The sequence below is a fragment of the Pleurodeles waltl genome, chromosome 5, assembly GCF_031143425.1.
Source record: "Pleurodeles waltl isolate 20211129_DDA chromosome 5, aPleWal1.hap1.20221129, whole genome shotgun sequence".
Taxonomy (NCBI): domain Eukaryota; kingdom Metazoa; phylum Chordata; class Amphibia; order Caudata; family Salamandridae; genus Pleurodeles; species Pleurodeles waltl.
In genome coordinates this window covers 704,875,169-704,891,574 of record NC_090444.1, presented here as the reverse complement: position 1 = coordinate 704,891,574, position 16,406 = coordinate 704,875,169, and the positions used below count along the sequence as shown (strand labels likewise).

The window sequence follows — 16,406 nt, the reverse complement described above, 5'->3', positions numbered from 1 at the left end:
CATAACTAAAAAGGGTGATCATGGTGTGTTTCGACACTCAGGGTATCAGAGAGATAAAATGGAAGGACACGTGTGACACCATAGAGGGTTTCCAAGACGCTTTTTAATATTACAATGTTTATATACAGGGGTGTAGCCAGAAAATTAAAATACCCCCCCCCACACACACACTTAGAACCAATGCTCTGATGGCGCCAAGTACGTGATGCAAGTAAGTCCGGACCTCCAGAGAAGAGCTCCCTTGTCACTTCTAGCCAAGCATCTATCCATCATTACTTCACCTTTCATCTAACTGCTGATATCATTCATTCTGCCATCCATTGATTATTTTATCCATCATTCAGTCTTTCACTATTTCATCCATACATTAGCCATTCTATTCATCCATGCGTTCACACATTAAACATCTATGCATGCATCCATCCGTAAACCCATCCACTCATATGAACATCATTTGACTTACCCATCCATAAATAACGCTTTTCAACCATCAATTGCTCCATGTGCACATCCATTCATTCATAATCTCAGATTTCTAATTACTCTGCCATCCTTTCACCCGACCACTCATCCTCTCACATTTCCATTTAGTTTGCCATCCATCCATATACCTACCCATCCATCTCAGATTTCCATTTACTACGCCATCCTTTCATCTGCCCATCTACACATCCCTTCACTCACTCGCCCACCCATCATCTCATCCACATTTCAACTTCACCCACTCATCTACCCATCCTTTCACCCACTCATCCATTCTTTCACACATCTATCCTTTCACACACCCATCCACTCATCCACCCATCCTTTCACACATCCATCTGTTTACCCATTCATCCACCCATACCTTAACCCACTCATCCATCCATACTTTCACCCTCTTTTGCATCCACTCAACTATCTTTCTCTCCCTTTTCTAGCAACGCACCTTTCTTTCTTTTAGTTAATTATGATCTCTTATCTGCCAATTTGAAGATGAGAGGCGCATAAACCCCCCCCCCCCCGCAGCAGCTGCTGGAGCAGGGACTTACTACGCCCCTGTTTATATATGATTTGCTAATACAATCTGTAACTGTCCAACACGCTGTTCAACATTGGTTAATCTCTGCCACCTTGAAAAAAGTACAGTAATATACTTGTTCCTTTTTTGAAGCTCGAAACAAATACAAGAACTTATAAACTGTTTGGTTTTGTATTGTCTTGTGATGTCACTGTAGATCATTAAACTTCTAAAACAAAATTGAGTTATTTTGTGATCAAACATGGCCATGCAGACCTGGGCTGTGCCTAGTACAGCCTACGATCATAAAGGTGTACTGCGAGCACGCTTCGTGTGTTTCCTGGGCAGTAAAACTCACCTGGCACTAGAATGGTAATGGCAGTCTGCACAGCCTTGCGGATTATGCTGTCCAGCGCAAACATCCAATGTGGTTTAATGTTATGGTTTCTAAGGACCTTGTTGACCTGGAAGATAATACAATATGTACATCATTCGAGTTCCTTTGCACTAAGAGTTGCGGAAGACGTTTACAACTAACAATTAGTTATGTTGGAAAAAGTGGAACATTTCCCATAGGAAGGTGAAGTTAGGAAAAAACATTCCTAAGGAACGTGAAATTAGTGTACCAATCACAGTATCTACTCGCCAAATAAAATCTACACACAACACAGCTACATAATGCAAAAAGGAGCACTGCATGTAGTGAAATAACACAGTCACTATTACACAAGCAAAAGGAGCACAGCATGTACTGAAATAACACAGTCACTATTACACAAGCAAAAGGAGCACAGCATGTAGTGAAATAACACAGTCACTACTACACATGCAAAAGGAGCACTGCATGTAGTGAAATAACACAGTCACTATTACACAAGCAAAAGAAGCACAGCATGTAGTGAAATAACACAGTCACTATAACAAAAGCACAAAGGTGCACAGCATGTAGTGAAATAACAGTCACTATAAAAAAAGCACAAAGGAGCACTGTTTATGTGAAATTACAAAGCCACTATTACAAAATACACAGAGAAGTATTGCATGTGGTGAATAACACAGACAGTATGACGTAGTGCGCAAAGGAGCACTGCATGTATGAAATTACACAATCACTATGACATAATGCACAAAGGATCACTGTATGTATTAAATAAAAAAAAACACTATTACGTAGTGCAAAATGGATCACTGCATGCAGTGAAATAACGCACCCACTTCCACGATTACCTAATGGACCAGCGAAAACAACAGAGCACCGATAGATATGATTGCAGTTTTTAGAAGGCACTCGGGGATTAGGCCCTTTAAGATAAAGTATCACGATTATCTTTTAGCATTTTTAGAAGGTTATGAGCTTTAACTTGACTACCTCTAGCACTGATGGAAGTTAGAGAGTTAATAATGACATGTCTGGCATGGCTCTGGAGGAAAATTTAGTTTTTCTGAAGATTCTTTAAATTTGGAGAGTAATGAGCAAAGGTTACACAGATCCCTCAGGATCACAGCTACGGCGGCCCTAAGACACTCGCTAGAAAGAATTCACGACTTAAAAATGAAATAATCTACGGAAGTTACTACCAATGTTTTTGCCCGAGCTTTAGAGTTGTAACAAAGTTTTGCAAAAATATGTTTGACTGCCTAAAGTCTCTTAATTGGGGACAAAAATCTCACCATGCCAGGTATTGTAAAGGAAAATAATGTTTTCAGGTGGAATTTTATTTGCTGCTTTGTAGCGGTATACAATACTATTTACTACCTACTGGACACTCCTTTCCATGAATACAGATGCCTCTTTAGTAAATGATGCAAAAATCAAAAAGGCATTTGAAATGCATCAGTCGGCAAGCCAATGACAACTTACACTTGAGCTTAACAGCTTTACTTCGGCCGCAGAGGAAAAAAAGAGCACAAAAAAAATGCCAAACAAATGGACCAAAGCATTACAATAGCTAGATGAAGCAATTTCACTTACATTGGACTCAGGTATTGGAGATAATTCTTAGAGGCACGGGCCCAACCCTGACAGACAAACAACTGAATACAGTGATCAGACAGCCCGAATGATTTTCCTCAACAGATTCTCTTTTTACATGCACCACTGAAGATCTTATTCTACTCTCTTGGAAACTGTGCTCCAATCATCTGCCTTGAAAGAGGGCCAGTTCCACCTTCACTGGTCAATGCAACAAGATATTTTGCCTTCATAACCAGAAGAATGCATATTGCAATTAAAGCTAACAGACTAGAAATGTCCATAACCTGTGACCCACCTGCCTGGCGAGAAAGTTGGATTGATGTGCGTTTTTCGTAAAAGGAAACTGAGGACACACGCATGAGCAGGGATGAAGATATGATGCGTATCATGAAGCATGCACACGTATTACAGGTGCACAAAGTTCTATTCTAACAGCTAGTAAAGTAGAGCCACAAGGTGATAACAGATAAAAACCTATAGACTAAAAATAACCAAGGGCCTGATATAGATACTTGCAGATGGGTTACTCCATCAGAAACAGTGACTGATATCCTGTCTGCCAAAATCTAAATTCCATAGGAAAAAATAGGTTTAAAATTTTAGCGGATGGGATATCCATCACCATTGTGACAGAGTAACCCATCTGCCAATATCTAAGTCAGACCCTAAAATTCACCACAAAGACAACATTAACCTTTTCTGCAAAACAACAAAGAGAGTGAATTATTCTTGCGTCTTTGAATTGAATTGCATTTGAGTCATACTGATACATAAAGCAACTTCTTAAGAGAGGTATTTTATTTAAGGTAAAGGGTGTGAAAATCTCCAACCTCGCAATTCCAGCAGAACTTTCAATGTTGTAAAGACTGAAAGGGCCGTATCCACTGAAAGCCTCTGAATATGTACATATTTTGGTTTTCCAGATGATAAATTTAAACATTTGTCTTTGACCATGTACAGTGTTCCACTACCAGTTAGTTAGGTCTGCGCTATAGAAATATATACAAGAGGTGACTTACCGAACTGATGTCACAAAAATTAAGTCCACCTTTTTAAGTTTAGCTTAGTTTACTAGTCTGATAATATATTAACTGTTTTTAAATAATTCTTCTACTGCATTTTTCTATGCAAGATACAAAAGAAGGGACACACATTTCATTTATGGACAATAAAGAGTTAGAACAAGACATATGCATATCTCAGTTACAAAACATGGGTAAATTCAAACTCTTGTAGTAATAACTAAACATCAATTATTGGTCAAGACCAGACTGGAAAGAATAGAAATGCACATTTCAAATCATAAATCTGCAAACGGTTGTGTCTCTAATGTGACAGTGAGTTCTGTAAGGTAGTTGGAGGACTGAGAAATGGGCAGTGAGTACCAAGGATTGTACATCTTTCCTATCTATTTGCCCTGTAGACCTCACTGGGAGACCAGTAGCTAAGAACAGCAGATTCCCCATGAGCAGATTCTGCCCCGGGCTCCTTTGAAATCATCAAGCGGCCTGCTGATGGTTGCAGACATGAAATGGAGCAGTTTTAATTTATGGGTGAAGTTATCAGAAAGGCTTTCAACTTAGAGTGAACTCTCCAAACTCATTCAAGGCTCTCTTAAATACTGATCAGACTATCTCCATAAAGCACCAAGAGACGTTCATTGCAACTGAGTCCGTATTAGTTGAAGCGCTACGAGTAGACCGTTCCTAGCAATGTATATATATCTATATCAACAGAGAATAATGGAGGTGGTCTGAAATGCAATGTTCCTTTGTGGTTTCTCTTACGGCGCTGCAGTACTCAGTCTTCATCCCCAAAACAGCATGTTTAATACCAGCTCCACACTGCACTAAGAAAGCACAAATGAATAGTGTGTTCTGCAATTGCCTTGTCCTGAACTATGCTGAAGTGTTGTGGCCATTCCTCACTCCTGCCAGAGATATTTCCTAGTACATGTTCACAGTAGGCCAAAAATTGAGACTGGCAAATGCTTTCACTGGCCAACATCCAAATAAAGTGAGAGATCCTGAGACAAACTTCACTCATTCATTGGCTTCTAGTCCTTCTTCCCTGTGCCATGCAGCTCATTTAATATTAAATATGTGGAAGTTAGGCTATAGTTTACATATGTTACCGTTAACATATTTATATGGCTTTTATAACACTTGTTTTAAAGTGATTCATAAACTTGAGCATGTGCCTTTCCCATGTTTCCTCGGTGCTTATGCACTCTTTTTCTTTGAATACACTTCTATTAGTCATAGGAAAATTTCCAAATTGGCCACAAAACTGTGATGAAATATTTATGTTTCTTTTGCAGGTTTACTAAGTTGTTCTTTATTCCGGAATGATGCCATGTTTGTAATGCTAAGCCCCACACAATTCCTGCAAGAAATTTGGCAGGATTTAAAGCTTTGCTTGCTTCTAAGGAAGGCAAAATCATACTTGGACTCGATGTACATAAATTGAATTAGTAGCGGCAAAAAGGCGGCATAAATTCAAAGATCCTATTTTAAAGAATAACGATCTACAAATATCTACAGATGTACATGGAAAATAGTTCTAAAAACACTTAGGCAGCATGGCGAATTATCCACTTTACTCAGCTCATGGGTAGTAGTGGGAAAAGTGGCATTGGCTGAGCAAAATGCAGTGAACACCCACACACATTTACCAGTTTGTTACGCATATAGTTACTACTCGTACAACATGCTAGGAATAATAGCATTTGCAACAAGCAGGGAAGGGAACATCCCTAGATCCCACGAGGGTGTAGGGTAAGGGATTTTTCCAGACGGGAAAATATTTTGACAGAAAAGTAATTTAAGGTTGGGTTATTTGAAGGCTATGAAGAGGTGAAGTAATCATAACGTTTTCAGATTTTGCCTGAACAAAAGAATAATTCCTATCAGTATTTCTGATAGAACAAGTTTTGCTATATAGCAGTTGCCTAGAGAAATAATGCACATCCACATCTCTGCCCTTTGAAGGTCAGGAGCCATAGCAATCTCACGGTGGAAAAGCACAGGTTGAGTGGGCGAGAGAAAGGGGAGGATGAACATCAGCTTGCTGTGACTAAGACACATTGGGATGAGGCCAAAGACTGCTTTATGAGTCGTACAGGACTTGAAGATAACCCACTGATGAACCAGAAGCCAATGGAAGAAGTCGAAAGTGGGGGAATTAAGTTCTATTTGACTCTAATGCAGAATCGGTTAAGTGTGCTGTGAATACTGAATCTGGGTATTAAAAAAATATCCAGACATGAAAGTAAATGCTCTTTACCTAGTGCAAATGCAAGATCACGTTCGCCAAACCTGACTGAACTGTTTGCAAAAAATCAAGGCAGACAATCTTATGCAGCAATTTCACATTCAAAACAATTGTTCTCGTCACTTCATTACCTTAGGGACTAACAGAACGATCTGAGTGAATCAATATCTCCTGGTTTCAAACTTGCCTCACAGGGTCAGAGCACTATGTGAGCTCAATGGCCAATTTTCTCTCTTTCTTAGATTGTGCATGTCAACACCAAAGACAAAATCTTGGTCTTTGACCTGTTTAATTTAAATGCATTCACTTCTCTCTAGCTATTGAATACTCAGTTGACTCTTGATTCAACTGGGCTTTCAGTTGTAAGACCCACTGTGTATCATCCGTATAATTATACAGATGAATATCAAAGTGTGTTACCAGTTTTAATTTAAAAAAGCAGATATAAAGTGAAGACCAGGAGAACTGCATCTTACTGTGGTGATTTAGATGATGTATGACAGAAAATATTTTAGTAATACGAGTTTCAGATGGCAGACCCCAATCTGCTCAAGTCAGTGCACAATAGTGTATGGTCCCTCATGAAGGCAGCAGCTCTAAAATCGAGCAGGAAGAACACAACCACTACCTTTATTGGGTGGAGCCAATTTAAAAGATCATGCTGAATGTTAAGCGAATCCACATAGGTCTACAGAAGCAATTTCAGCGCCTGTAAAAGGATTTGGCAGAGTACGGTAATTTCAACATATGGTGACTGTTTGCCACAATTAAACATACTCGCCTGAGGGGTTTAATAATAGTTATTTTTAATACTGTAGGGAATTTGCACCATAAATAAGTCAATTCTTCAGGACCACTTGTAAATAATCCACAACATGTGGAAACAGAGCCAGAGATCGATAAACTACAGCTTGGAACATGTTCAGTGGTAACAATTTGTGAAAGTACAGATTTCTGCATGGTGGCTCAAGGGAGCTGTCTGCGATGCACACAATGACCAAGGGAACCACTGGAGGAATAACATGCGCATGGAAGTCAAACAGTTGCCCAGATTTTCTTGTACACTCCAGATCATGTTTTAAATGATGGAAAGTTGTACTTATTCGTACACCTACACAAAATCCTAGGCAGAAACCTACAACACATAGGTTTTTTAACCTTTGAAAAATACGTTTGCGAATTGGGCACTTTATAATCTGAAAATTGTCCACTCAACTCACAAAAATTATTGTGTCCAAACAGAATGTGTGGAATGTTTTACTTTGTGCTATAGAAACCTGTATCTATTGAAAGTAGTCCTTACCGCGTCCTGAAATCCAAATAGGACCACCTGCACCTGACTTATCGCGTGGCTGTCAAAATCTAGCTCCAGCTTCAGTTTGGAAAGAGTGGTTGCGATGATTTTGCGATCGGTCGACCTGACAAACTCTCGCAGACTGGCCACCAATGTTGTGATGTGCTCCCATTTCAGCCGGGTCTCCTCAGCTCCCTGTTGAATTAATGAGAGTACACATGCCTTGAGGCTAGAACAACATATCCTAGAAACTGTTATTAAAAACAATAACAATAATAGTACAAATAGCTTGTTTTTATGCAGTGCTTTCCTGCCACGTTCTTGATACTTCGTTGTGTTGTAGTAAGCAAATGCTGTTATTACATATATAAATTATATTATTTTAGAAGTTTCATAAACCACTAGTCCAGTATACAGAGTTAAAAAAAATAAAAAAATAAGGGTGATGGGGAGGTATTCTGGTCCAGTGTATATCCTCCCAAGTAGTACATCAAAAATATTTAATACACTGTTCCAAATGTGTGTGAGACAAATAAAGGATACCTTAGTGGGGGTCCTAAATTTTAGGAGCAAGGCACCTCACACATCCCAAGGGATGTCATGCTTCATCATCGGAGCTGCTCCTCGTCAGACCGGCAGTGCAATGTCTGACGGGCACCACCCCGAAAGGGAGGGCTCTTTGCCGGAGATCTTTTGTAGTAGTGAAGCCGTGACCCCAGATGTGGGAAAGCGTAAAGAAGGAGATCAAAAAAACCGGGTGATTAAAATTGACTCACTGAATCAGCACAGGATAACGACTTTATTAGTCCAATGCAAAGAAACAGGGGCCAAGGTTAAAAAATGGTCACAGAAGTGAAACCGAAATAATGTTCAGTCACTCTGTATCAAACTGATCAAAGAAAGGGTGGGGGGACCATCCCTATCGTGGGTCAACATGTTTCGCATCCTGGTGGTCCATACGGATCCAGTGATACTTCATCAGGACCAGTAAACAGCAATAAGTATCTCCTAGATAGAAAAAAGAGGAGGTCTGGAAATATGTTCTGAAATTATCATAAAGGTATCCAGTCACTCACATCAAAAAGAGGAAGGAAATTTGTCTTAACCGTCGCCCTAGAAAATAAAGGTACACGGGTTATTTAAAATAGACCTTGAGTAATGTCAAGGAAGGGAAAGAGTGATGGTGGGTAATCGTGCTGAGTAGTGCTCGTGAATAAAAGTGAAAAATAAAAACTGTATGCTTCCAAGTCATATTAAACTTACCAACCCAATTAGGGAAAAGCGCTTCATAGGGTCACACGGACCTTTGGTCGAGCGCAAAAAGAAACTGCAGGGAGAATGTACAACAGAACACAGAGTTATTTATGTAAATAACAATTAGATGTAGCAAGGATATATAAATCCTACAAATATAGGCAGAGGGTTACTACCTATATGCTGAAGTTCACATAATGCAGTGAGGGGTAAGCAACTTGCTACCCTAGAGTAAAAAATGCCAGGTAGTTGTGGAGGTAAAAAACAACTCATCTATGGTGACAGTCAAAAAGTATGAAATATACAAAGTCAATATACATGAAACTAGACGTTCGTCAACTTATCGAACGCGCTGGTTATGTAACACAAAAAACATATGGACACAGGTGCTTGCTACATCTAATTGTTATTTACATAAATTCCAGAGGAACGTCGATAATGAAGTCACAGCGTTTAATTAGGTGACTATTACAGTGGACACAGTGTGTCTTGACTGGTAAAATGAAAGACCAATTTTTAGACACATCAAAGCAGATAGCAAGAAATAATAAAATTTTAAGTGCATTTTGTCCTCTATCGCCACGAGTACTGGATGAACCAATAGTACAAAACCATATGCAGTTGTTGAGGAAGAAAGGAAGATTCAAAAATAATAATGAAATAATAGAAATTAAATATTCTTCAACATACATTTGGCACTACGGTCAACATGAGAAACGATTAACACAGGTAGGCAGTGTAAATGGAAAATAGAGAAAATGATCCTTGTGCAACACCATAGTGTAAAAGGGATGAAGGGAGAGACCGCAAAACAAGAGAAGCTGTATCAAAGGTGAGAGGTCAACTAACAGAGGGCAGTGCAAGACATAGTAAAGCGAAAAGTGTGGTCAGACTACTAGAGTGAACCAGTATAAAATATAAGACTGAGAAAAACTTGCAAGGAGAAGCAGTTAGGGTGATATAAGGACCGGCGTTAAAAGATTCTCCTAGGTCACGCTTTTTTAGGGGCATCAGCAGCAAAAGCAAGAAACACAAAGAAAACAAGTAACAGAGAAGAGCAACTGAAGAGGTGAAAGGAGAAATGGGGGGCTCGTTTGACTGAAGGTGGTTGGAAAAAAGCAGTAGAGTCCAGGAGTTGAGAAAGCTAAGAGAGATAAGCAGAGATAAATAGGAAGCAAATTCATCGAGGGGACCTTTCATGAAAAGGAAAATGGAAGCATGGGCAAAGGAATCAGGGAAATGGCGAAGGAAGGGCAAAAAATACGGTTATGTGAGGAGGACGAGAGAAAAGTGGATTAAAGTGTCTGTGACTAAGAAAAGAGAAGCAGCCTCGAAGACAGCCATGGTTAGGAAGGATGTGAGTTCTGATATAAAAATATTAGCAAATGTCGTCAAAAATAAGGACTGGAAATAGTACCAAAGAGGGAGGCGGAAGCAAAAGAAGCAATAAGGTTGATCGGGAGGTAAAACAGTTGGAAGTTCAATGCAGTAAAAGGAAACCAAGAGGAGTGATCCAGAGCGGTACACGTGGGGTTGGGAGTAGAGAGCAGCTGAGAGTAGAGGACAATCAATTATAAATGGAAAAGAGGACGGAAGCCAGCCACGGCTAAGGGTATTCAAAGCACTTAGTAACAGTTCTGGAGAATATATAGGACAAGCACGATTATGAAACGAGAATGTGTCACGGGGAGGTAAAGAGGAGGAGATAGATTAGGGAAAAGTTCTTGGGTCCCATTATCAAAAACTGCAGAGGACAGGAATGGTAATGTGTGGAAAAATTGAATAAATAAAGAAAAAAAGATGAGTGTGTAAAAGGATGGTACAGAGAAAGATGGACAGACACAGAATGTAAGGCAAATGGATGACCCAGAAGTTTATTTGTGTCCAATGAGAGATGGCAGGAATTAATGATTTCTGCAAAAATGGTGAGTCATTGAAAGACGCAAATTAAAATTCCCAGAATGAAAAAAGGCGGAGGAAAGCGAAGAAGTAGATAGAGGGCAAGTTTGACCTAGAAACAAGCCAGCAGAATGTCAATGGCATCCTTTTGCCCTTTGTATTGTTTACAGAAAAAGGGACATAAAGGAATGATGAAGAGGCGATAGCAGCAAGTTTTTTGTTTATACTGAAGAGATCATGTAGACTAAGTCAAAAACTGAGGTTGAGAGTGGACGTACCTTTATCACAAACAGATCTTATATCCCATTGGGCAAAAAAATAGAAACAAATTAAATGATAGGTGTGTTAATCGGATTCTTTAATAAAAAAAAATAGTGATGGGAATGTGAACCCATTTAGGTGGAATTTGTATACCGCAGGACACACATTAAGACATATAGGAAGCAGAGGTAAAAAAAAAATAATCTGAATGAAGGCACAACTAAAGTCGGAAAAGGAAGGTGAGCAGTGGTACCAGCTGTGAGATAGGACATGTTCAGTCATTTAGGGCTAGACAGACCCAAAACGGATTTGTCCTTAATGCTAGTTAGCTGACCAAGAAATGATTTGACATCTAAATTAAATGTCCCAGACAGTACAAGCGTACGACGTTCAGAATGGATGGAGCGAAGAGGTAGTCGGTGAACCACCCAATCATACAGTTCAATTCAATTCATTTAATTTAATTCATGAGTTGGAACTCCGAAGAGGCCCACATGCAAGGCTGATACATAAAACAACATGACAAAATTGAAATAAAATTCCTATATAAAACAAGAGTAAAACACTATATTATCTGTAAAATGTAATACATTCACAATACTCCCAACCAAGCTTAAATTCCATAATCCACCCAATCGTTCAGTTGAGGCCTGGAAACGTATTACTCATAGAGAAAGCATCACTGTACTGACTAGTAAGTTGGAGGGGCCTTCAAGCATTCACAAAAGCACCAAAGAGGTGCAGCACATTCCAGTGTTATCAGTGCAAGAGGTCAATGTGCAGAAGGAACTGGTGAGCGAGGAAGGAGAGTAGACCATCCCTAAAGTTGGTAATTGAGGAGCCAGTTCATACATCATACAGTGTCCTTTAGGAGAAACAAGGTGGACTGCAAGAAAACAAAGCAACCCTTCCCCCATCTCACTTGGGGGTTCTTTACTTTTATCTCTTGGAGACTTAATGTTTTACATTTAATAAGGATTACAGAGGGAGAGTTGAGCTGACTCCTAATCTGGTGTTAAACACATGACAGAGGTGTCATAATTGTCAGTGGTGACAGGGGGACAAAACACCAGATAGATGCTGCTACCACAAGCTCCGAGGCAAATTAGGGACTAAAATGAATGAAAATAGTCACAGGATGAAATCAACACAAACACAAATCAATAAGGAAAAACTGTAGCAGAGAGTGACTACCATAGAGAAATAAAGGGTCACTTACCACTTAAGCATCTGTTGATAGTGAGTGATGATATAGATTAATGTGGTCCGCATATTCCTGTCATCCATAGATGGGCTCGGCCTTTACAAGTTGTTTTTCATCAAAGAAGTTTTTTGAGTCACCATATGTGCTGTGACCCATTCCTTAATGGACAATGCCTATGGTCACTGACAGATTGTTTTTCCACAGCGGGTGAGAATGAGAATGGAGTCTTGAGTGAGGTTAGAAGAGCTGACACCTGTAAATCTACATCACTACACACTAAGAATGGATGCATTTTTCTGTTTGAAGTGTGTATAGATGTAGATGCACATGCTATGCAAAGACTGGAAAACAGGACCCTTCAAAAGAGTGACTAGTGTGTGTGGATGTTGTCGATGTCTGGAACAAAGTCTTCAAGACTGTCCACACAGTAGTGCTTGCTAAACGTTTGTGGTGTTCACCACGAGGCTGCTTTGCAGGTGTTATTTATTACAAAAGAAAGCTGTAGTTTCCCCTTTCTTACATAAATCCTAAGACCCAAGGTACCCAATTGCTACGATGGACTGTTTGGGGCCTGGGTGTGTGATCTGACATCACCTTTGTGTGAGAAGGTGCAAGTTAAGTCAGTTAATTAATATCAACTGGACCTGAACTGAACCCTGTGTGTGGCTTTTGCTGGAAACAGTCCTGGTCCCTAATGTTCCAGAGGCCCTGGGATCCTTAGAAGTGACCTACGTTGCTCCAAAGTCATGACTTTGTTGAGAAAATATCTGGTCTTCCAAGACCTCCGGCGCTGTCAGGAGTGTGATTTCAATGCAACTTTGTTAGATATAGCTTCAGGATTAACCTCCATAAAAAAAAGACTAAGGGCATGATTTAGAATTCTGTGGACAGGTTACTCCATCACAATGGTGACGGACAGCCCATCCACTGAAATATAAATTCCATTATATGCTATGGGATTTATATTTCCGCAGAAGGGCTATCCATCACCTTCGTGACAGAGTAACCTATCCACTGAAATCTAAATCAGGCCCTCAAAGTGAGAGAGGAAACGCTGTATACTCCAACCGTCCTGGTGTCCTTCTTATATTTTCTGAAGCATCTTGTCACCTTGGGGGCCAGAGAGATGCACCCTTTTGAATGGGAGATTGAGGAAATACTGCAGGACTTCAAGTTTGAATCTGGAGAAGCGTCCTTGGATTGGGTAGGGCTTGAAAATCAGTGAGGTACGACAACATTGGGCAGAGCTTTTGTCAGCTGCAAAGCCAAATTCCAGTGCCTGCTGATGACCAAAGGTGGTGGAGGCCTGTAAGGTGGCAGTCTTTCGTGTCTGTCCTTTGGGCTTGATACTAGACTTAAACAGGAGCAGTGATATACCTTGATCTGATACTTTTTATGTGACTCCAACTCAATTGCATCGATGTTGAAGCAGAGTGGTGTACTTACCATTCTGAGAATAGTCTTTATTCGAGCCCCATTGATCTCTGGTATTGACTTGACATCCTCTTCTTCCTCGTGCTCTGGGGAGACTGTCTTTGGAATGGGTGTCTCCTGGAACGCCAGGATCATGGATGGACTAACCTTTGCCTCCTTCAGCACTGAAGAGATCTTGTTCTCTGAAGATGACTGGAGTTTTGGTGGAAGCCTGACAGTACATCTTACAGTGTGTCCAGTGGCCTGTCCTTCAGTACCTTAGGGTCTTCCCTGAGTGGAAGGCGAGGCACAACTCACATGAGGTGTCCTCATGGTCAGGGGAAAGGTACACGTTGCAGACATGATGATCTGACCACAAGCATTTAGCAGTGCACTGGGGGCATCAGTTCCATTACCCCTGTTGCGAAGGTATGAGGTCCATGAAGGGCTCAGGGGGACCACAATATCCGGGGGATTGTTTGATAGTCATTGGTCCTTCTAAGGCGTCCGGTGAAGTAATGTGATAGAGAAGTTGTTGAGGTGCAGACTGTTTTTCTGATGTGTTGTTGTCAAAATCCACCTGCATCGGCCTGAAAACATGTAAAAGTCACAACAGATCAGGGTGATTTCTGTGTTTGCATGAACTCGATGGTGGAAACAAAATGGAAGGAGGAGGTGTCCTTGTCCACTAAGGACACATTTTGTGACTCAAAAGACTTCTTCGAAGAAAAACAACTTGCACATATCAAAGCCCAGCACTAGATGCTAAGAGTATGCAGAACACGCACATCTACAGCTACACATTTTGCAAAAAATATATTTTCTGAGAGTGTATTTTTACTCAAGTATGGAAATCTGTGTGTTGTACTTTGCAAAAGAATCACAGCTCATTGGTTTAGACTAAAGGTATGCTATTCACTTGTACAAACTGAGTAAACAGAGGAAACATAATGAACACTGGTTTAACTTCCAGAAATCAAATTACTTACTTCCAACAACTATTCTACAAACCCTTACACAATTCAGTTCCAACTCCAATCCATTGCTATAATTATTTATGTAAAAAGGGGGAGGTGGGTAATTTTACCTGAACAAGGGCTTCCATTAGGTTTCTCACCACCTTTTCTTGGTCCTCTGTCAGAATCCTGTGCAAAGTGGCTCTTCTTTCACTGTCTTTCCTGAGCAAGAAGAAGCCAGAGTCCTTTTCTTCGGGTGAAGGTGGTGCACTATGATCTTCAAAGTTCTCATCAGGGATTCTGTGGAGATGTCATACTCATGGGTTCCATGAAAGTTTGCAGTGATCAAGAATAAATGCAGTTTATTTAAACCATATCACTTATGGACATCATAAAAAGTAGTAAATATTTACCCTAAGAAAAGTGCCCGGTGCAATTTTGTATCCCTTTCAACACAGGATTTGGCGCGTGTTTTGAAGGTGAATGGATCTCTCAGGTCTGTGTCTGGTGAAACTGAGCCATATTCACTACTACTGCTGGTATCTTCCACCATAACTGGAACGGGCAATGATATACTGCGAAGATATTCTGCTTGGGAGGAAGCAATAACAAAATACACAAGTTTAAACAAATTAAAGCTCTCATTCATTGTTTCAGTTTTGAAATAAAGCTAAACAATGTCAACATATTGTTTATGGGCATGTCAACAGTTCTGTCAATTTACGTGGTTAGCTAGAAAAAAGTAATTACAATTCGGTAACAACTTCTGTACTTATACCTATGCATGCCCACTGCCAACTTGAAGAAAATGGACCAACTTATTTAACGGTAGCCCTATGACAAAAATACATGGATGATACTCTCATTTACCTAAGGCCCTCCCTACTATACACCCCCTATGTGTAACACGTTAGCTCCTTAGTCGAGGTGTGGGTATTTGCAAATGCAAGAGCCTTAGGATTAAGAGCACAGGGGTAACGACATCTGAAGAAACAAAACCTACTTGTGCCCATTCCTAGTGTGTTGCAAAAAAAGTTTGCTTGAAACGACCATCAGTCTAAAATACTGAAACGGACTCCGCCTCCGTTCACTTTTAGTTCTGCTTCTAACCCGCAGTGAAGAGAAGACTCTGCAATTCCCTCATCATTAATTCTCACAAGTGGTGCTTTGGACGTGCATCAGGGAGAGCTCTCTAGAACCTTGGCGAGGTTATACTGTGGCTCTGAGTTCTGTAGTGCTCTTCCCCATCTTGTCCAGTTTACAGGAAGGACCAAAGAACAGGTATGTTAGCTGAATAACAATTTAACATAACATGTATTTGTAAAGCGCACGTTCGTCAAAAGGTGCCACCTGGCACTGAATAACAGATTATTAGTACTATCAATCTCAATGATACTCATTTTATTAACCTCACAATGATGAAAGGCTGAGAGGACCCACCTGGATTTGAACCTGTAACCAGGAGGTCAAACACAGATCCCTGGAGTGGATGCATGTGTCCACTGACAAGGCAGTCCCTCTCATGTACTGCTTAGAAAGACTGGATTTGTAAGAACGCCAGTCCTTGACAACCTGAATAGCTGTTACACCACTGCCATTTTTCTTCTACCCCTGCGTTTCTCTTAGTGTGTCCTAGGAACTGGGGAGATACTCAATTGTTCTGCCCACAATGTCGCTTCAAGGGGGTAGGTGCCTCTTTGCACAGGTCCTGCTTGGTGGCAGTACTGATGTAAGGCAAAATAATGGGATTCCACTGCAGAATTAGATGAGGGGCCCTAATACTTCCATATCTCACAGATATTCAGAGGCTTAAGAGAGAATAGTGGGCACCTGACACACCACAATGGCTTCAGGCGTCTCTGTTATGCCCCTGGGTG

At 40.4% G+C, this 16,406-nt stretch overlaps 1 protein-coding gene across 2 annotated transcripts in view; it reads right to left on the bottom strand.

Annotated features, from left to right (window-relative positions):
• MAP3K5 (mitogen-activated protein kinase kinase kinase 5) overlaps positions 1 to 16,406 on the bottom strand; it is a 759,411-nt gene that overhangs the window by 45,411 nt on the left and 697,594 nt on the right. The window contains exons 22-25 of one of the 2 annotated variants that reach the window (XM_069234653.1): positions 14,943 to 15,117; positions 14,661 to 14,829; positions 7,552 to 7,737; positions 1,359 to 1,464 (exon numbers count right to left, since the gene is read on the bottom strand). In XM_069234653.1, the coding sequence (XP_069090754.1) occupies positions 1,359 to 1,464; positions 7,552 to 7,737; positions 14,661 to 14,829; positions 14,943 to 15,117 (636 nt within the window). Of the gene's footprint in view, positions 1 to 1,358; positions 1,465 to 7,551; positions 7,738 to 14,660; positions 14,830 to 14,942; positions 15,121 to 16,406 lie in introns of both variants that reach the window. The other variant, XM_069234652.1, reaches the window with a different exon arrangement.